The sequence below is a fragment of the Brachyistius frenatus genome, unplaced genomic scaffold, assembly GCF_029030835.1.
Source record: "Brachyistius frenatus isolate BFR_SWC_R1_liver_20210118 unplaced genomic scaffold, ASM2903083v1 Contig_84, whole genome shotgun sequence".
Lineage (NCBI taxonomy): Eukaryota > Metazoa > Chordata > Actinopteri > Embiotocidae > Brachyistius > Brachyistius frenatus.
Window position 1 is genome coordinate 138,734 of NW_027210683.1, and position 20,793 is coordinate 159,526.

At 44.7% G+C, this 20,793-nt stretch overlaps 1 protein-coding gene across 6 annotated transcripts; it reads right to left on the reverse strand.

Annotated features, from left to right (window-relative positions):
* Positions 1-3,389: 3,389 nt before the first annotated feature.
* On the reverse strand, positions 3,390-20,708 carry stim1b (stromal interaction molecule 1b). 6 transcript variants are annotated; one of them, XM_069709665.1, is made up of 15 exons: positions 20,493-20,708; positions 19,310-19,486; positions 18,486-18,629; positions 15,016-15,146; positions 14,826-14,940; positions 14,052-14,163; positions 12,812-12,927; positions 12,553-12,727; positions 9,913-10,090; positions 9,635-9,802; positions 7,992-8,092; positions 7,191-7,426; positions 6,500-6,586; positions 6,073-6,136; positions 3,390-4,826 (listed from the first exon to the last, which is right to left on the reverse strand). In XM_069709665.1, the coding sequence occupies exons 3-15, from the start codon at positions 18,625-18,627 to the stop codon at positions 4,370-4,372; spliced, it is 2,082 nt and encodes a 693-aa protein (XP_069565766.1). In that variant the 5' UTR covers positions 18,628-18,629; positions 19,310-19,486; positions 20,493-20,708; the 3' UTR covers positions 3,390-4,369. The 6 variants fall into 6 exon arrangements, with proteins under 6 accessions (XP_069565766.1, XP_069565770.1, XP_069565764.1 ...); XM_069709669.1 differs by lacking the exon at positions 6,500-6,586; XM_069709663.1 differs by having other exon boundaries at positions 14,826-15,146.
* Positions 20,709-20,793: the final 85 nt, after the last annotated feature.

The following is a 20,793-nucleotide window of genomic DNA, read 5'->3' on the forward strand; positions in this document are numbered from 1 at the left end:
TCTAGTTCTGTGGTTTCTAGTTCTATGGTTTCTCGTTCTATGGCTTCTAGTTCTGTAGTTTCTAGTTCTGTAGTTTCTGGTTCTATGGTTTGTAGTTCTGTAGTTTCTAGTTCTATGGTTTCTACTTCTGTAGTTTCTAGTTCTGTGGTTTCTAGTTCTATAGCTTCTAGTTCTGTACTTTCTAGTTCTATGGTTTCTAGTTCTATGGTTTAGTTCTGTGGTTTCTAGGTCTATGGCTTCTAGTTCTGTAGTTTCTGGTTCTATTATTTCTGGTTCTATGGTTTGTAGTTCTGTAGTTTCTAGTTCTATGGTTTCTACTTCTGTAGTTTCTAGTTCTGTGGTTTCTAGTTCTATAGCTTCTAGTTCTGTACTTTCTAGTTCTATGGTTTCTAGTTCTATGGTTTAGTTCTGTGGTTTCTAGGTCTATGGCTTCTAGTTCTGTAGTTTCTGGTTCTATTATTTCTGGTTCTATGGTTTGTAGTTCTGTAGTTTCTAGTTCTATAGTTTCTAGTTCTGTGGTTTCTAGTTCTGTAGTTTCTAGTTCTATGGTTTCTAGTTCTGTAGTTTCTAGTTCTATGGTTTCTAGTTCTGTGGTTTCCAGTTCTATGGCTTCTAGTTCTGTGGTTTCTAATTCTGTGGTTTCTAGTTCTATGGTTTCTACTTCTGTAGTTTCTAGTTCTGTGGTTTCAAGTTCTGTGGTTTCTAGTTCTATGGTTTCTAGTTCTGTAGTTTCTAGTTCTATGGTTTCTACTTCTGTAGTTTCTAGTTCTATGGCTTCTAGTTCTGTACTTTCTAGTTCTATGGTTTCTAGTTCTATGATTTAGTTCTGTGGTTTCTAGGTCTATGGCTTCTAGTTCTGTACTTTCTAGTTCTGTGGTTTCTAGTTCTGTACTTTCTAGTTCTATGGTTTCTAGTTCTATGGTTTAGTTCTGTGGTTTCTAGTTCTGTGGTTTCTAGTTCTATGGTTTCTAGTTCTATGGTTTAGTTCTGTGGTTTCTAGTTCTATGGTTTCTACTTCTGTAGTTTCTCGTTCTGTGGTTTCTAGTTATATGGATTCTAGTTCTATGGTTTAGTTCTGTGGTTTCTAGTTCTGTGGTTTCTAGTTCTATGGTGTTTAGTTCTATGGTTTCTAGTTCTGTACTTTCTAGTTCTGTGGTTTCTAGTTCTGTACTTTCTAGTTCTATGGTTTCTAGTTCTATGGTTTAGTTCTGTACTTTCTAGTTCTATGGTTTCTCGTTCTGTACTTTCTAGTTCTGCGGTTTCTAGTTCTGTGGTTTCTAGTTCTATGGTTTAGTTCTGTGGTTTCTAGTTCTGTGGTTTCTAGTTCTATGGTTTCTAGTTCTATGGTTTAGTTCTGTGGTTTAGTTCTATGGTTTGTAGTTCTGTACTTTCTAGTTCTGTGGTTTCTAGTTCTGTACTTTCTAGTTCTGTGGTTTCTAGTTCTATGGTTTCTAGTTCTATGGTTTAGTTCTGTGGTTTAGTTCTATGGTTTGTAGTTCTGTACTTTCTAGTAATGACCAGGTTTCTAGTTCTGTACTTTCTAGTTCTATGGTTTCTAGTTCTATGGTTTAGTTCTGCGGTTTCTAGTTCTGTGGTTTCGTGTACTATGGTTTAGTTCTGTGGTTTCTAGTTCTGTACTTTCTAGTTCTATGGTTTCTAGTTCTATGGTTAAGTTCTGTGGTTTCTAGTTCTGTACTTTCTAGTTCTGTGGTTTCTAGTTCTATGGTTTGTAGTTCTGTACTTTCTAGTTCTATGGTTTCTAGTTCTATGGTTTCTAGTTCTGTACTTTCTAGTTCTGTGGTTTCTAGTTCTATGGTTCTTGGTTTCTAGTTCTGTTTAGTTCTTTCTAGTTCTGTGGTTTCTAGTTCTGTACTTTCTGGTTCTATGGTTTCTAGTTCTATGGTTTAGTTCTGTGGTTTCTAGTTCTGTACTTTCTAGTTCTGTACTTTCTGGTTCTATGGTTTCTAGTTCTATGGTTAAGTTCTGTGGTTTCTAGTTCTGTACTTTCTAGTTCTGTGGTTTCTAGTTCTATGGTTTAGTTCTGTGGTTTAGTTCTATGGTTTGTAGTTCTGTACTTTCTAGTTCTATGGTTTCTAGTTCTATGGTTTAGTTCTGTGGTTTAGTTCTATGGTTTGTAGTTCTGTACTTTCTAGTTCTATGGTTTCTTGTTCTATGGTTTAGTTCTGCGGTTTCTAGTTCTGTGGTTTCTAGTTCTATGGTTTAGTTCTGTGGTTTCTAGTTCTGTACTTTCTAGTTCTATGGTTTCTAGTTCTATGGTTTAGTTCTGTGGTTTCTAGTTCTGTACTTTCTAGTTCTATGGTTTCTAGTTCTATGGTTTAGTTCTGTGGTTTAGTTCTATGGTTTGTAGTTCTGTACTTTCTAGTTCTGTGGTTTCTAGTTCTATGGTTTAGTTCTGTGGTTTCTAGTTCTGTACTTTCTAGTTCTATGGTTTCTAGTTCTATGGTTTAGTTCTGTGGTTTAGTTCTGTACTTTCTAGTTCTATGGTTTCTTGTTCTATGGTTTCTAGTTCTGGTTGTGTAAGAAGAGATTTTGAGCATCGATGGTGAATTTGAGGAGCGCAGGACATAAAAATAGTTGATTTCTGAATGGAGGACTTGAAATCCTCCTGAAGGCAGAACTTTGTTTTTTTTCAGTTTCTTACAAACAAACAAACTAAACGAGGTTGAAGGTCACAATATCACATTTATAAAATATTGTTCTTATCTTCTGACCAATCAGTGTTGGCGGTTTGAGGAGAAACAGGATGTGGTCGGGGGGAGGAGTCAAACGGAGGAACGAAGTGTTCGGAGGGAGGAAACCTTATAAGGTGAAATTAATGCGGCCGGAAACGTGATCAGGAAGTTTTCAGCAAAAACAAGAAACTTTTCACCCGACTGCAGGAACGTTTGATATTCAACCAAAAATTGTTTTTAATCGAACTCTGGTCTCCAGTTATAAATCAAGAAAACCACCGACTCACCAAAATATTCATTCTATTAAGACAAATATTAAAAACTTTAAAATTCTCTGGATCACATTTTAAAGTTCCAGTGCTGCTAAAAAGTTTGTGAATTTCCTAGATTATAAATATGTATGAAAACATCATCTGATTTTATTCTGAAGGTTCACAAATGTTCATCTCTGGGTTTGTTGACTGACTCACCTCTAACTCCTCTGTGGTCTGTGGCGCCACCTGCTGGTTAAAGTCAAGGAAAGAAATATGCAATTTAGTTTTTTTCAGCAGCTCCCTGATAAAGATTCATAATCCTGCAAAACATCACAGAAATATTTGACCTGTAATCTGTTTTGAATTTAGCGAACCATAATTAATCATTTGAAATAAATGAGGTCGACTCGACTAATAAATAAAATAATGAAATCACAGTACGAGTTATTTGACCGTACTTTATTTAAAGTATAAATTATTAAGTGGAGTTATTTAAGGTGTGATTTATTCATTCAGGAGCACAAATTAAACTTCTGAAAGCATTCGAAGAGTATTTACTAAATGAATAACTTCAATTCAAGTCATTAAAAACTGTTCTTAAGCATTTTGTTTTTATCAGTAAATGTGTAAAACGTGACATCACAGATAAACAAATAAACAAACATCATTAAATCAAAGAAACCCGGCGGCTTCCAAACTTTCTTTCTGATTTTAGACGTTGGATCTTTCTGACCGACGACAACTTAAAGTTTCGGAGTCAATAAAGTTTACAGGATTCAAACTTCCTGCTGCAGACATCAGCTGACGTTTGTTTACGTTTCAGACCTCCGGCTCTGTTGTCATGACGACAGTGATCAGGGCGTCATCGTCACGTACGCTGAACAAAATTACGACAAAGAAAACGTGATCGGGCGTCGACACACAAAATAAAACCACGAACTCTCCGGAATATACAATTTACACAAAAACAGCATCGACAGACGACCGTGCAACTTCCCATCATGCATCACACTCGCTGAACGGTGGAGCTGCTTTGACAGAGTTTGGTAGTTCGGTGGTTCGGTTCGGTAGTCCGGTGGTTTGGTAGTTCGGTAGTTCGGTCGTTCGGTCCGGTAGTTCAAACTTTAAGAAGGAAAACTCCGTCTGACTTCCTGCTTCGACTTCAGTCCTCCTCGTTCTTCTTCGTTGGTTTGTGTCGTTGCGTCGTGACGTCTGTTTGAAATCTTTCCTCGGTTTAATGTGGAGAAAAGAAAAGCAGAAGCGTGAGGCGTTAAGAGTCCACTGCTCCCTGTGGGCGGCGTCCTCTCGATGATGTCATTGTGAGGCGTTAAGAGTCCACTGCTCCCTGTGGGCGGCGTCCTCTCGATGATGTCATTGTGAGGCGGCAGCAGGTGGGAGGGGCTTCATCCCGGTCTGAGGTGTTCAGTGGCGTCTGTGCTTCTTCTTGAAGATCTTGTTGAAAGCGTTTCTCCTGCGGCTGCCGGACGACTCGCCCTCCTCCCCCCCGTCCCCCTCCTCCCCCTCCACGGGGCTCCTCCTCGTCGGCAGCTGGAGCCCCGCCCCCCGGCCGCTGCCCGACGAGCTGGACGAGGCGGAGGACGAGAAGATGACCGGCCCGTTGGCGTCCGACGTGACGCAGAGGGAGCGGGTGGAGCAGGAGGAGGCGAGGACGGCGGCGGAGGAGCCTCTCAGCTCCCCGAGGCTGGAGCTCTTCTCCAGGCCTCCTCCTCCTCCTCCTCCTCCACCGAGCCCGGAGCCCCCAGCCTGCAGGGGGTGGGGCCTGGATGACAGGGGGTAGGGCTTGGAGCTGTACAGGCCTCGTGATTCGCCGTGAGACAGCGGGAGGGCGGAGTCAGAGTCTGAGCGGTTCATGATGTCCCTGAGAGAGACGGAGAGAATTATTGATATACACGTATAAGAAAACTAAATATTGATCTCAATCAATTTCAGTCTCAGATCAACGTAAAGCTCAGATGAACTTGGAGGTTTCTGAAAGTTCAGGAACCTTCAGGTTTAACTTTAACTTGAACTTTAAGCACGAAACAGCTGGTTTATAAAAACTGAAAAAGAGAAAAACAAGAAAAGTACATCTGATTCCTGAAACATGTCTGAACCACCGCGATCAGAAATCTCAGTCAATCTGGATTATTCTTGAATTAAATTTGCTTGACAGGATCATTAAAAAAACAACCAAATGTAAAAATGATCCTGAAAAGCCAAATTACTGACTGTAAAAACAAAAGAGAAAAAAAAACGACACTTGTAAACACTAAAATCTGAATTTTCAGAAAATTTTGTAAAAATTCTGATGACTCATGAAATACGTAAACTCGTAAAACTTGTAACCTCGTAAAGTACAAAATGTGACCACTTAAAAGACACCAAATTGTCGTTAAAATTTTGACTACTTGTAAAAAAAAAACTATAAAAAAAACGTAAACTCAAAATTCTGACCAGAATTTAAAAAATTTAAAACTTGTAAACGCTAAAACTCGACACTCGTAAATAAAATCTGACCGTTTGGGAAAATAGTAAATTTCAAATTCTGATCAATTCAAAATCCAGAAAACTCGTAAAACACAAACGTCGACTTCTTACCGAAATTTTGAAAAACAACTAAAGTATAAATTCTGAAACCTTTCAAAAGCTCGTACACTTAATTCTTGTCTAACTTCTGACAATTTGTAAATTGTAAATCAAGAGAACTCGTAAAGTCTGAATTGTTACTGAAAATCTCTGAAAACTAGTAAAGTATAAATTCTGAGCCATTTCTAAAATTTATAAATGCTAAAAATTCTATTATCTGCAAACTACGAAAACTCATAAACACTAAATCTTTATTGCTGAGAAATCCTGAAAACTCGTGAGCGCAAAAATTGTGACGTAAACTGTGAATTCTTATCGGAATCTCTGAAAACCAGTAAAGTATAAATTCTGACCACTCAGAAAACTCGTAAACATAAAATCCTGAAAACTCGCGTTCTAAAAAAATCGGAACACGTAAATTTGAAATCCAGAACAATTGTGAACGTTTAAATTCCTGTCTAATCTGCCCATTTATAAACTGAATGAAGATGTGGACATGCCACGCCCCTCCTGCTGGTAAGCCCCGCCCCTCAACCAACCTTTGAGAGCTGAACATGACGGCGGGGTCTCCCATCCTCTGTCTCAGGGGCATCAGACTCTGAGCTGCAGGAGAGGGAGGAGTTACAGTGAGCTGGTTCTGATAGTTTGAAAATCCAGAATCAAAAGACACAAACTTAAGAAAATATTTTAAAGTGAAAGGACGGCAAATTTTCAGAAAACACATGCAGAACAGTGCAAAGTGCAGTTTTATGTTAAAGTTCAGTTTTAGCAGCAAACCTTCAAAATAAAATGATCTTTTTAAAAGTTTCTATGTTGTTTTTAAATGGTGAAAAGCTAGTGGGCGGAGTTTGGAGGTGCTCGTCAATCAGAGAATTACAAGATCGGATTAAATAATTAACCCTGCTGAGTGCAGAGAGGTGAGAGCCAATCAGACAGGGGGAGGCTAAAAAAGAGGGAGGGGCCAACCGGATTGTTTCCATGGTGACTGTGTGTCTGCAATGCTGCTCAGGGGCCAGAGGTCGCTCAGTCGCCGGTCCATCTGCCACGCCGCATCTGGAGGGAGCCAATCAGGAGACAGATACCAAGAAAAGAGGAAGTTGTTTTTCAAATTTAAAGTTAAATTTTGGACTTCCTGGTTCCCAAAGTGAACCAAGTGTCAGATGGTCGAGAAAAACAACAGAAGCACTTATAAACTCCAACAAACTGGCAGCTTTTATGTTTCTAATCATTTTGGTGAGCGAGCGACTTGTTTCACGTTATCGTACTACACAGTCCGACCTCCACGCAGCAGGGGGCGCTGCTGCACAGACGGAGGCTAACGAATACAGCGAAGAGATATCAAACGTTTGGTTCTGATGACATCATGTACTCAGATTACCTGCTTTTCCAGTCTAGAAAATACAAAGAGTATTTTAGAGGTCGAGAATCTTTAAATTTGATCTTTTATTATATTTATATTCAATAAAAACACGATTTGACAGATTTGAGGTTTGATTTTGTGTCGGCTGGATTAGCGTCAGTCGTATTAAAACTACAGAAGGATTATAACGAATTATTTTCTATGTAAATGTTAAAATGTGAAACATCGTAAATAAAACAAATCAACATCTTTGTTTTACGATGACGTGCGAGCTCACGGCGTTACGTTCCAACTTACACTGCAGCGTCCCGGGAGACAGGATGTCCTCGTCCATGTCGTCCAGGTCATCCGACAGGAGGAGGTGCTGAGGGGTCGGAGGTCGCAGGCCGAGGAAGGCGGGGTCCAGGTTGAGGGCGGCGGCCAGCGCTCCCAAACCCGGATTGTTGACCAGACAGAAACCTGTCAGCGACTCGATGTGCTGCCAGCGGTGGAGCTTCTCCCGCAGGGCCGCTGTCACCTCGGCCAGGGCCTGTCTGGGGGGGGGGGGGGGGGGGGGGGGGGGGGGGGGGGGGGGGGGGGGGGGGGGGGGGGGGGGGGGGGGGGGGGGGGGGGGGGGGGGGGGGGGGCAGGAAGTGACCATATTTGGACGAGCTAGGGGAGGAGCCAGCGGTGGATCTGACCGATCTGATCGGAAACCTGACAATACTACGTCCCGCCCACCGATAGCTGTAACCTGACTGCACCACAGGCCTGTCAATCAAACAGACACGCCCCCAAAAACAGGTCTTCTTGAATCTTCTTTTCTAATGAATGAGGGATTATTTTCAGATGGACCTCCAGAAAACTAAGAAGAAGGAGTGACTTTAGCTAACAACACCGAGATAACTGATGGACACATTTTATTCACTTTGGATTTGATGAGAGAAGTTGAATGGGAGTCTATGGAGCCGGAGGCTTTTTGGAGCCGACCTCTAGTGGCACTCGCTGGTATTGCAGCTGAAGACTCTTCTGGATCAGAACCATTTTACAGACCTGAAGCTACGAACTCTTTTAGAAATAGACTGTATAGATTGTTTTTCTGGGTCAAAGGTCACTCACTTGGCAGAGAGGATCTTGTGGTCGACATCGTCCAACGAGGAGCTGTGAGCCACATGGAACGTCCCGAACAGAGAACTCCTCTTCTTCTTGATCTTCTCTGCCTGAAACACCACCATCATCATCACCACCATCATCACCACCATCATCACCACCATCATCATCACCACCACCGCCACCACCATCACCACCACCACCACCACCATCATCATCACCACCACCACCACCATCATCACCAACATCATCACCACCACCATCACCACCATCATCACCACCATCATCACCACCACCGCCACCACCATCACCACCACCACCACCACCACCATCATCATCACCACCACCACCACCATCATCACCAACATCATCACCACCACCACCACCATCATCATCACCACCACCACCACCATCATCACCAACATCATCACCACCACCATCACCACCATCATCACCACCATCATCACCACCACCGCCACCACCATCACCACCACCATCACCACCACCATCACCACCATCATCATCACCACCACCACCATCATCACCAACATCATCACCACCACCATCACCACCACCATCACCACCACCGCCACCACCATCACCACCACCATCACCACCATCATCATCACCACCACCACCATCATCACCACCATCATCACCACCATCATCACCACCACCACCACCACCATCATCATCACCACCACCACCACCATCATCACCAACATCATCACCACCACCACCACCATCATCATCACCACCACCACCACCATCATCACCAACATCATTACCACCACCATCACCACCATCATCACCACCATCATCACCACCACCGCCACCACCATCACCACCACCATCACCACCATCATCATCACCACCACCACCATCATCACCAACATCATCACCACCACCATCACCACCATCATCATCACCACCACCACCATCATCACCAACATCATCACCACCACCACCACCATCATCATCACCACCACCACCACCATCATCACCAACATCATCACCACCACCACCACCATCATCATCACCACCACCACCACCATCATCACCACCATCATCACCACCACCACCACCATCATCATCACCACCATCATCATCACCACCACCACCATCACCACCACCATCACCACCATCATCACCACCACCGCCACCACCATCACCACCACCACCACCACCATCATCATCACCACCACCACCACCATCATCACCAACATCATCACCACCACCACCACCATCATCATCACCACCACCACCATCATCACCAACATCATCACCACCACCATCACCACCATCATCACCACCATCATCACCACCACCGCCACCACCACCACCACCATCACCACCATCATCATCACCACCACCACCATCATCACCAACATCATCACCACCACCATCACCACCATCATCATCACCACCACCACCATCATCACCAACATCATCACCACCACCATCACCATCATCATCACCACCACCACCACCATCATCACCAACATCATCACCACCGCCACCACCATCACCACCACCACCACCACCATCATCATCATCACCACCACCACCATCATCACCAACATCATCACCACCACCATCATCATCATCACCACCATCATTATCCCCCCTCCTCCCCCCTCCTCCCTCCTCACCCCCTCTCTGGCCTGCAGCAGCTGTCTCTCTGCGCTCTGCTTCTTGATGTTGTAGTATTGAACTTCCACTTCGTGTGTGAGCTGTAGCCACGCCTGCAGAGCCTCCGGCGGCGCCCAGAGAGCCCGCGACTCCAGCTCCCGCTCCGCCTTCTTCAGCGCCATTCGGACCTGCGACCGACAGAGAGGAGACGCGGCTGAGAGGACGAGCCGACCCGTCGACGGGCCGGCTGCCAGAGAGTCGCCCCGTCGCCCCGGTTCGGCCGATCCGGCCTCCTCACCTGATCCAGCTCCTCCTCGGCGTATTTCGGACGGATCCTCTCGTTCTCCGTTCCCTCTCGGAGCTCGCGGATCCGTTGAGCTTCTAGTTTGGCCGAGTCGATCTCGTGTCTCAGCTCCTCCTCCACCTTCACCTTCTCCACCTGGACGCAGCGCTGCTCCTCCTGCGCCTGCAGCAGTCTGACAGGAGACAAGCAGGAGGGTCAGAATTCCCGCTGCACCTGAACGCATCGTGGAGAGGAGACTCCAACAAACAAAGTGTAAGAAGTAACTGCCCAGATCACTACATATAAATATTCAATAATTAACTCGTATCACAATCAATATAGATGATTATTATTTAATAACTGATGTTTTAGGACAATAAAGGTCAGAAAATATCAAAACATTATCTTCTAATATCCACATGAACACCAAATAAATCAAACAGACGTAAAACAGTCTGAAAAATAAGCAATAAAAACAATTCAAGAAAAAGTCAAAAGCCAACTGAAACACACGAGACTGAAGCAGCAGGAAGAAATCAAATAAATGAGATACATGAAATAAATGAATTAAATCAAATGAAACATATGAAATAAATTAAATATATCAAATGAATGAATTAAATCAAATAAATGAAATATATGAAATAAATTAAAGAAATGAAATAAATGAATCAAATTAATTAAATCAAATAAATCAAATAAATGAAATCAAATAAATGAGATATATGAAATAAATGAAATATAAGAAATAAATGAATTAAATCAAATACATGAAATGTATGAAATAAATGAATTAAATGGAGGTTAATGTGGAGGAAACAAACGTGTTGACATAACTCATCAATAACAAATTTTCATCCGGACAGAAACAGGAAGTGCTTTTGTTTAAAAGATTTAAATGAACGCTGGCGCCAGTAGGAGGCGCTGTGGCTCTGTGTGTGTGTGTGTGTGTGTGTGTGTGTGTGTGTGTGTGTGTGTGTGTGTGTGTGTGTGTGTGTGTGTGTGTGTGTGTGTGTGTGTGTGTGTGTGTGTGTTACTATTTTTAGACAAACACACTGCTCTGACGATTCAGAGAGGAAACAGAGCTGATGCTTCGACTGATCCCTGAGGGGCAGTTCAGTGTGTGTGTGTGTGTGTGTGTGAAATGTGGTACAAGTAGTAGTAGTACTAGCAGTAGTAGTTCTAGTAGTAGTACTAGCAGTAGTAGTACTGGAGTTACACAGTAGAATAGTGCCAACAGTCATAGCTGGAAAACTTTTACCGTCTGTTTTGTGTCTCTTTGTTTAGACGTCACCATCGACAAAATAAATAATCAATCAATAATGAAAATAAATGCTACTGCAGCACTGTCAGTATAAAACGCAGTACTGTCAGTATAAAACGCAGTATAAAACGCAGTACTGTCAGTATAAAACGCAGTACTGTCAGTATAAAACGCAGTACTGTCAGTATAAAACGCAGTATAAAACGCAGTACTGTCAGTATAAAACGCAGTACTGTCAGTATAAAACGCAGTATAAAACGCAGTACTGTCAGTATAAAACGCAGTATAAAACGCAGTACTGTCAGTATAAAACGCAGCACTGTCAGTATAAAACGCAGCACTGTCAGTATAAAACGCAGTACTGTCAGTATAAAACGCAGTACTGTCAGTATAAAACGCAGTACTGTCAGTATAAAACGCAGTATAAAACGCAGTACTGTCAGTATAAAACGCAGCACTGTCAGTATAAAACGCAGTACTGTCAGTATAAAACGCAGTATAAAACGCAGTACTGTCAGTATAAAACGCAGTACTGTCAGTATAAAACGCAGTATAAAACGCAGTACTGTCAGTATAAAACGCAGTATAAAACGCAGTACTGCCAGTATAAAACGCAGTACAAGTGTTCAGAGTAGGAAACTGAGCTGTTACGCAGCATGTTACGACACGACTCAGAGAGTGTGTGTGCTGTATGTTAGTGTGTACATGCAGGTTATGTGTGTGTGTGTGTGTGTGTGTGTGTGTGTGTGTGTGTGTGTGTGTGTGTGTGTGTGTGTGTGTGTGTGTGTGTGTGTGTGTGTGTGTGTGTGTGTGTGTGCTGACTGAGCTGCTGGCTATTCTTTACCCATATAAGGACTTCAGACAGAAAGTTTCTGTAGAGGCCGTCACACACACACACACACACACACACACACACACACACACACACACACACACACACACACACACACACACACACACACACACACACACACACACACACAAACAGTGGAGAAGAGTTATTTCCTCCTGGCGGCAGCAGCTCAGTCGCAGTTTTAATTACATGAGATTATGAACACAGGTAGAAGCAGCAGCACTGTGGAGGTAGAAACGGTCGCAGGTCGTCATAGTAACCGTTGTACAAACAGTAAGCAGTAGTAGTATAACTGGTAGTAGTTGTTACAGTAGTGTTAGTACCAGCAGTACTTCTACTAGATCTGATAGTGGTACTGAGAACTGTGGCGGTTTGTTTATGTTTGCAGTCGGTACTTTTGGGGATCAGTTGGTACTTTTGGGGATCAGTTGGTACTTTTGGGGATCAGTCGGTACTTTTGGGGATCAGTTGGTACTTTTGGGGATCAGTTGTAGGTGACAGGTTCTGTTCTGGTTGGGGTTGAGGATGATGGACTCACTTCTCCTGCAGGTCCAGCAGGCTCTGCTCGGCCCGCTGCAGACCCTCCAGGTCCTTCACCAGCTTCCCCATGTCGTCTCTGGACTTCCTGGTCTGGACATAAGCGAACCAGCAGCCGGCCAGCGCCATCAGGATGGACACACCCAGAACCAGGTCCTTCCACCGGTTCTGTCGGCCTGCGGACACACAACATACACACCTGCTGTAAATATACTAATACATACATGTTTATTTACGTAACTATAGAAACGTTCACGCACCTGGCGGAGGTCCGAACAGCACGATGTCGAGGGCTTTGAGCTGCAGCTTCTGAGCATGACTTCGGTCCAAGATCTTCAGGAGGGACACCGTCAGGGTGGTGTTCTTCACCGCCAGCCTGCCGGGGGGAGTGGTGGGGGGGGGGGGCACGTTACCATCAAACGACAACAGACATGGACGTCAACGGTTGGTTTGTGAGCGACTCAAGTTTGCCCGTCGCCATCCTGCTGTTTTGGAGCCAGAAGTGACCATATTTGGACGAGCCGGGGAGGAGTCTGAGGAAACCTGACTGCACCCCAAACCTGTCAATCAAACAAGACACGCCCCCAAAACATAGTGCTTTTTGAGGCCTTTGACTTTGTATTTCATGATAGAAGTTGATGTTTTTTGAACAGGGGTCTATTGGGGGCAGCCCCTGGTGGCCATCGGTGGTATTGGACTTTAAAGCACTTCTGCATCAGCCTCACTTTTCAGACCCAGAAACTACGTCCACTTTTATTTATTTGTGGTTAAAATCCACGAGAAGAAAACAACACAAACAAACAGGTTTCCTGACAGGAGATGTTTACTGCAGCACCATCAGCAGGGATTTACGTCTGTTAATGTGGGTTTATGACATAATATGATATATAATGAGCCTGTTTACTGGTCTACTGAACTGGACAGAAGCCCCACTGACCCTGGTCACATGCTCGGTGAAGTGAAGGTTTCATAAGTGGTTGTTTTGAGTCTGTAAAAATAGCCGGATTGATGCAGCCGGCAGCAGAGAGCAGTAAACCAAAGTGAATCACGATGTTCGGAGTAATACGAGTTATTTCCGTGGACTTCTTCCCGACTGCTGCGAGTTCCACCAAATTCACTCTTCCTCCTCAGTCAGATCTGAGCTCACACGGTTCTGGAGCCAGTGAGACTTCCTCTTCCTGATGACATCATCGCCTCCGATGTGCATCTGAACTTAACCTCCATGAAGCAATGTGGAAACCAGAGACAGACAGTTCAGAAGCTGCCCGAGAATCTGTCCGATTTGAAGTTTCCTGCAGTTTCACAGTGATCTGTGACGCTGGTCTGAACTCCCATGATGCACTGCACACAGGAGGTTTACACACACAGATCTGCTGTGTTTAATGTGACAATATGATTTAATCTATATTAAATACATGTCTTATATTGGTTGGGGTGCGACCTGTTGTCTCTGTTCTGTGTAAATAAAGTTGATTGAAGCAGTGAATCAGGTGTTCTGACCTGGGGAGCGCTCGGCCGTCCAGCTGCTGTTTGCTGAAGGTTTGTGTGTACTGAGGAAGCTCCACGCTGACGAGCAGCCATTCCTCCACCTGCTGCACCGTCCAGTTGTACACTGGAAACACACACGGCAGCATGACGGGAAATACAGAGAAGAAGAACACGCTTCCTGTTCTGGCCTGAACTTTCAATAACAGATTCTTCATCCCGCCGCTCTCTTAAATAAACATCTTCAACAGTTTCTAAAAACTTTTCGGACGCTCCTGAAGCTTCCTGCTCTTCCCCTCATCTTTATCTGCTTATTTCCTTTGATCTTTCTTTCCTTCCTTCTTTGCTTGTTTTGTTCATTATTTTCTCTCTCTCTGTCTCTCTCCCTCTCTCCTTCTCCTTTCTTCCTTCTCCTTTCTTCTTTCTTGTCTCTTTCTTTATCCTCTGCTCTTCATCCTTTCCTTTTATAACAAACTACAGCTGATTAACTTTAAATTTTCCTGTAATTAAATTAAATTTCATATTTTTTGCATGGAGTCTGGTTCGGTCCCGTGAGCCGAGGTGAAGATGTGAATGTTGTCTTTTCTTGTCAAAGTAAACAAATACCGAAAGTAAACGACTGTTTACGACGAGGAAAACCTCAGATCTCCTCCAGCAGTCGTTCACTTCGGTTTATTTTTCTGTGTCTAGTTGAAACTAACACACACACACACACACACACACACACACACACACACACACACACACACACACACACACACACACACACACACACACACACACACACACCTTCAGAGCTCTTCCAAGCGGTCCACATGTCCTCCACGCTGATGTGCAGGTCAGCTCGGTGGAAGCTGCTCTGTTTGGCTTTGGGGTCGTGATACTTCATATCCTCCCTGAGAAACTGAGGAAGAAACAAACATGTCTGCAGCCGGTTCACGTTCAGAGCTCGAAAACATGGACGTTTGCTGTGTCTCACCTCATCCGTCTCGGTCGTGTCCACCGTGCCGTCAGCGTCGTCGTCCATCAGTTTGTGGATGCTGCAGATTGCTTCGAAACTCAGGAGGGAGTTTTCATCGTGACAGAGCTGCTGGTCTATCACGCACGGATCTATAGAAAATAACATCTATCACACAGATCTATAGAAAACAACTTCTATCACACAGATCTATAGAAAACAACATCTATCACATAAATCTATAGAAAACAACATCTATCACACAGATCTATAGAAAACAACTTCTATCACACAGATCTATAGAAAACAACTTCTATCACACAGATCTATAGAAAACAACTTCTATCACACAGATCTATAGAAAATAACATCTATCACACAGATCTATAGAAAACAACTTCTATCACACAGATCTATAGAAAACAACTTCTATGACAGAAAACTATCAGACACAGATCTACAACATTTTCCTCCAGACTGTTTTCAGTTTGATGAACGTCGACTCTTCTCGAGCCAAAAACAGAACCAGTAAGAACATTCATCACTTGCAGCTGCCATCTTTGTTTGGGTCAGAGAGCGGAGACGCATCAGTTTTCTTCTTCTTCACCGCGGACAGCAGAGGAAGAATTACACCTGTTTTATGTCAGCGTTCGACTCATAGGACCCTGAAAGAGTCTAGATTTCACTGGAACCGATCTACTAGATCCTGGAACCGGTCTACTACAACCTGGAACCGATCTACTAGATCCTGGAACCGGTCTACTACAACCTGGAACCGATCTACTAGATCCTGGAACCGGTCTACTAGATCCTGGAACCGGTCTACTACAACCTGGAACCGATCTACTACATCCTGGAACCGGTCTACTACATCCTGGAACCGGTCTACTACAACCTGGAACCGATCTACTACATCCTGGAACCGGTCTACTACATCCTGGAACCGGTCTACTAGATCCTGGAACCGATCTACTACATCCTGGAACCGGTCTACTACATCCTGGAACCGGTCTACTACATCCTGGAACTGGTCTACTACATCCTGGAACTGGTCTACTACATCCTGGAACCGGTCTACTACATCCTGGAACCGGTCTACTATAACCTGGAACCGATCTACTAGATCCTGGAACCGGTCTACTACATCCTGGAACCGGTCTACTAGATCCTGGAACTGATCTACTACATCCTGGAACCGATCTACTACATCCTGGAACCGGTCTACTACATCCTGGAACCGGTCTACTACATCCTGGAACCGAACTACTACATCCTGGAACCGGCTGGTCGTCACGACAACAGGCTGGATTTAAAGGAGAAAATCAGAGTGAGAAGTTCATGACTACATTTGGTCATATCAGAGTCTGCATGATCGCTCGGCTGAACGTGTGTATCTGCTGGTTTAACTGGCATTGTGAGGACTGTGTTTATGTGTGTGTGTGAGTGTGTGTGTGTGTGTGTGTGTGTGTGTGTGTGTGTGTGTGTGTGTGTGTGTGTGTGTGTGTGTGTGTGTGTGTGTGTGTGTGTGTGTGTGTGTGTGTGTGTGTGTGTGTGTGTGTGTGTGTGTGTGTGTGTGTGTGTGTGTGTGTGTGTGTGTGTGTGTGTGTGTGTGTGTGTGTGTGTGTGTGTGTGTGTGTGTGTGTGTGTGTGTGTGTGTGTGTGTGTGTGTGTGTGTGTGTGTGTGTGTGTGTGTGTGTGTGTGTGTGTGTGTGTGTGTGTGTGTGTGTGTGTGTGTGAGAGTGTGTGTGTGTGTGTGTGTGTGTGTGTGTGTGTGTGTGTGTGTGTGTGTGTGTGTGTGTGTGTGTGTGTGTGTTGCTCTGCTTTCAGTGCAGGTATCACCTCGATGTCTTAAGTCAACTCGTCTGCCTCTGGTGACCTTTGACCTCTTCCTGTTGGGTTTCCTGTTGCGGTGCATCAGCTGTTTCTGAGAATCTTCACACTTTAACGTTTTCCTTCAGAGTTTCAGCCATCAGGGACTATTTGTCTGAATACCCATGATGCATTGCACACAGGAGCTGCTCACACACTTCTGCTGCTTCAGATGGAACAACATGACAAAGTTTCAACAAACAGGTCCTGAAACACGGAGCTGTAAAACACCAGCAGTTCAGGCTGCGTTCAGCAACTAAACATCCATCTGGTGTTGTGAACCCCCGTTAACCTCCGTTAACCTCCGTTAACCTCCGTTAACCCCCGTTATTCCCCGTTAACCCCCGTTAACCTCCGTTAACCTCCGTTAACCCCCGTTAACCTCCGTTAACCCCCGTTAACCCCCGTTAACCCCCGTTAACCTCCGTTAACCCCGTTAACCCCCGTTAACCTCCGTTAACCTCCGTTAACCTCCGTTATCCCCCGTTAACCCCCGTTAACCCCCGTTAACCCCGTTAACCCCGTTAACCCCCGTTAACCCCGTTAACCTCCGTTAACCTCCGTTAACCCCCGTTAACCCCCGTTAACCCCCGTTAACCTCCGTTAACCCCCGTTATTCCCCGTTAACCCCCGTTAACCTCCGTTAACCCCCGTTAACCCCCGTTAACCCCCGTTAACCCCCGTTAACCTCCGTTAACCCCCGTTAACCCCCGTTAACCTCCGTTAACCCCTCCGTTAACCCCCGTTAACCTCCGTTAACCCCGTTAACCTCCGTTAACCTCCGTTAACCTCCGTTAACCCCCGTTAGCCCCCGTTAACCCGGCGTAACTAAACACCACAGAAGAAGAAGAAGACGGATGGCGGCTCCCGTTAAAGGTCCGACGATTAACGCGAGCAGCTGTGAGGACACGAACACAGATAATAGAATTAAAGAGGAGGAAGGTCGGATCAAAGGCGAACATCAGCTGGACCTGAACGCAGCACGGAAACTACAACTCCCATCATGCACTGGCACTTCCCTCCAACTACAAAACTACTAACATGAATTATTACCGCCTGCAGACAAAACTCAGGGCTGAAACACACAAGGTTTAGATTTTGTGGTGAGATTTGGACATCTGTCACTGTCTTCACTTCCTGTCCAGGGGAGGTGGAGTGGGCGGAGCCAACACTTCCACCCTCCTCACAGCGAGTCTCTTTCTGTCACTGAGCTTCCTGTGACATCATCAGTGTGTCACCACCAGGAAGCTGTGGTGAGCTGCCAACGGCGAGCTCCCACGCTACCGCGCACACACACACACACACACACACACACACACACACACACACACACACACACACACACACACACACACACAAACAACAGCAGCATCAAACTGTCAAATATCGGAACCGTGACCAGAACCGTGAACAGAACCGGAACCAGAACCGGAACCTAAATCTAAATCTAAACGTGAACCTGATCCTGATCTTGAACTTGAACCTAAACTGCTGTCAGGAAGCTAAACTGATCTGATTGGTCCTGGTGGTCGTTGGTGGTACTGCAGCTGACAGGAAGTTCCGAACATTGTGGGTTTTATTTGGAGACTGCGTCCATTTTGGTTTCCAGTTTATGGTCCTACCTGAGGCTGCGTTGCCGTTGGAAACCAGGTGGTGGAGTTGGCGGTCCAGGTGGGCGTGGTCATTCCTGTCGAATCCATCATGAGCGCCGACGCACACGCTCAGCACGCACACACACGCCAGCCACGCACGCACACACTCCATGTCTGAGGAGACAGAGGAAGACACCTTTAGGCTTTCAAAATAAAAGCTGATCGGCTGCGGGATGAGTGGACCGGGTCCGCAGCTGAAATGTTTCCGAAGCATCGAACATCGAAAACGGTCCTGAAATGTGACATTCTTCAATAGGACCAGACTTCATTCAAAATTTGGACAATTTTAGTCTCAACTTTGTTCAGTCGGTGTTCAGGCTGCTCTGCGATGTAACCCGACACTTCACTTTGATTTCTTTGGTGTCTGCTCCGGTATCTGGTATCGGTAAAGTTTACGTTGACTTCGATGACACCGATACAAAATACAAAATGACGGTATTTTAAGGAGGATTATCGGCGCTTGATTTTACACACAAAACACAGTTTGATGTAGAAAACTAAGCTGAATATTGATGAGGACTGACACGAGGAGGCGTTCAGTGTCGCAATATTGTTTTCACAAAAAACTAACTGAATGAGCTTCAAAATAAAACAGCAGCACGTAACTACAATCACAAATATATCGATACTCTGCCGCTTTATCGATCAGCTCCATTTGCGGTTCATTTAATCGGTTTGTTTTTTGTTGAAAAGGTCAGAGGTCACACAGCTGTTCGGTTTCCCACTGAGGTGTTTCACCCTGAAATATGCAGAACAAAACGCGCTTCAACGGACAGTTTGAAGTCATCACTCACCGCTGCAGCAGCTGCTCCTCTAATCCATCGATCCGGTCCGATCCGATCCAATCTGGTCCGATCCGATCCAATCTGGTCCGATCCGATCCGGGCTGATCGATTCAGAGAGAAATCAGCGTGCAGATCAAACAGTTTGTTCTTCACTTCTCCAGCCTGCGACTCAAACTCAACTAACTGCTGCTGAAAAAACAAAAAACAAAACAGGCGGTCCGCCTGTGCTGCGTTCAGGGACCCGCAAAAAGATCTGAAACCACAGTTAGATTTAAAAATCCTTATTTAAACATTTCTGCTTTAGTTTAGCGGCAAAGTTTGGACGATTAATTGATTTATTTCACCTTCAAAATGTCTCTGAAAAAGAAAGACGAGCACAAACAGTCACAAAACAAACACAAAGAGACAGAAAACATTGTTCCTATGAATAAATGTATATTTGATATTTGGCCCTGCGGAGGTTTGTGTTACCTCTTAAATAGTATTTGTGTTTGAGAATAACAATTGAATATTGCTCCATTGGTTCTGTTTTATTAAAGGATTGTGTGAAAACTATTTTTATATTGAACCAGCTTGTTTCACCGGAAGCAGCTGGAAGCTTCGTGTTCATCTCCATCAGTGTTCACGAAGTAAAACCTGCTGGACTGCAGAGATAACATTATGGTTGTCTAATTTCCCATAACCCAGAAAGGCAGCATCCGTCTGCTGCAGCGGCACGACGGCGCCTCCCTGCGGCCACAGAGAGGAGGTGCAGACGACTTCAGCTAGAAAGCTCACCGTGATGTATTTATAATGTGTCCCTGCAGCTTTCTATTCATATTTATTCGTGTAAGAATTTTAAAAGTAGTTTATTTGGCAGTCGTGTATCACAGCAAACAAAACGGTGTTATTTTTGATAGTTTTTTGTGTATTATCAGAGAAATATGACTTTAAACTGAGTCACTCAGAGCTTTTCAGACCTTTTGTCGCCTCCTTCTGCCGGTGAGAGGAACTACAACGACACCGTTGACACGTTTTAACGTCGCAGGAGGATTTCTTGTTTTGAAAAGACTCGTTAGCTGGCGGACGTCTCTGCGCATGCTCAGTGCGGAAACGTCTCACCAGACCACATTTAAAAACTTCTGAAGTCGTTTGGTTTCAGTGTTACAGGTGTTCATTTATAGACGAGCTCTTCTTTTAAATGTCCAGGTACCTGGACAACACACGGGTGGGCGGGGCTTCTTCAGGTCATTATTGAAACGGGTTTTTTTCTTCACATTTCTCAACTCTGGACTGAACAAACAGAAAAAGTCCGCAGTTACTTCCACACACACACACACACACACCACACACACACACACACACACACACACACACACACACACACACACACACACACACACACACACACACACACACACACACACACACACACACACACACACACACACACACACACACACACACACACACACACACACACACACACACACACACACACACACACACACACA

Excerpts from the sequence above, each read along its gene's own strand:
- stim1b (XM_069709663.1), bottom strand. The coding sequence starts at position 18,627 with ATGGAGTGTGTGCGTGCGTGGCTGGCGTGTGTGTGCGTGCTGAGCGTG. Across the intron at positions 9,803-9,912 it reads CCGAGGAGGAGCTGGATCAG|GTCCGAATGGCGCTGAAGAA; the intron begins GTGAGGAGGCCG and ends TGTCGGTCGCAG. Across the intron at positions 8,093-9,634 it reads TGCTGCAGGCCAGAGAGGGG|GCAGAGAAGATCAAGAAGAA; the intron begins GTGAGGAGGGAG and ends GTGGTGTTTCAG.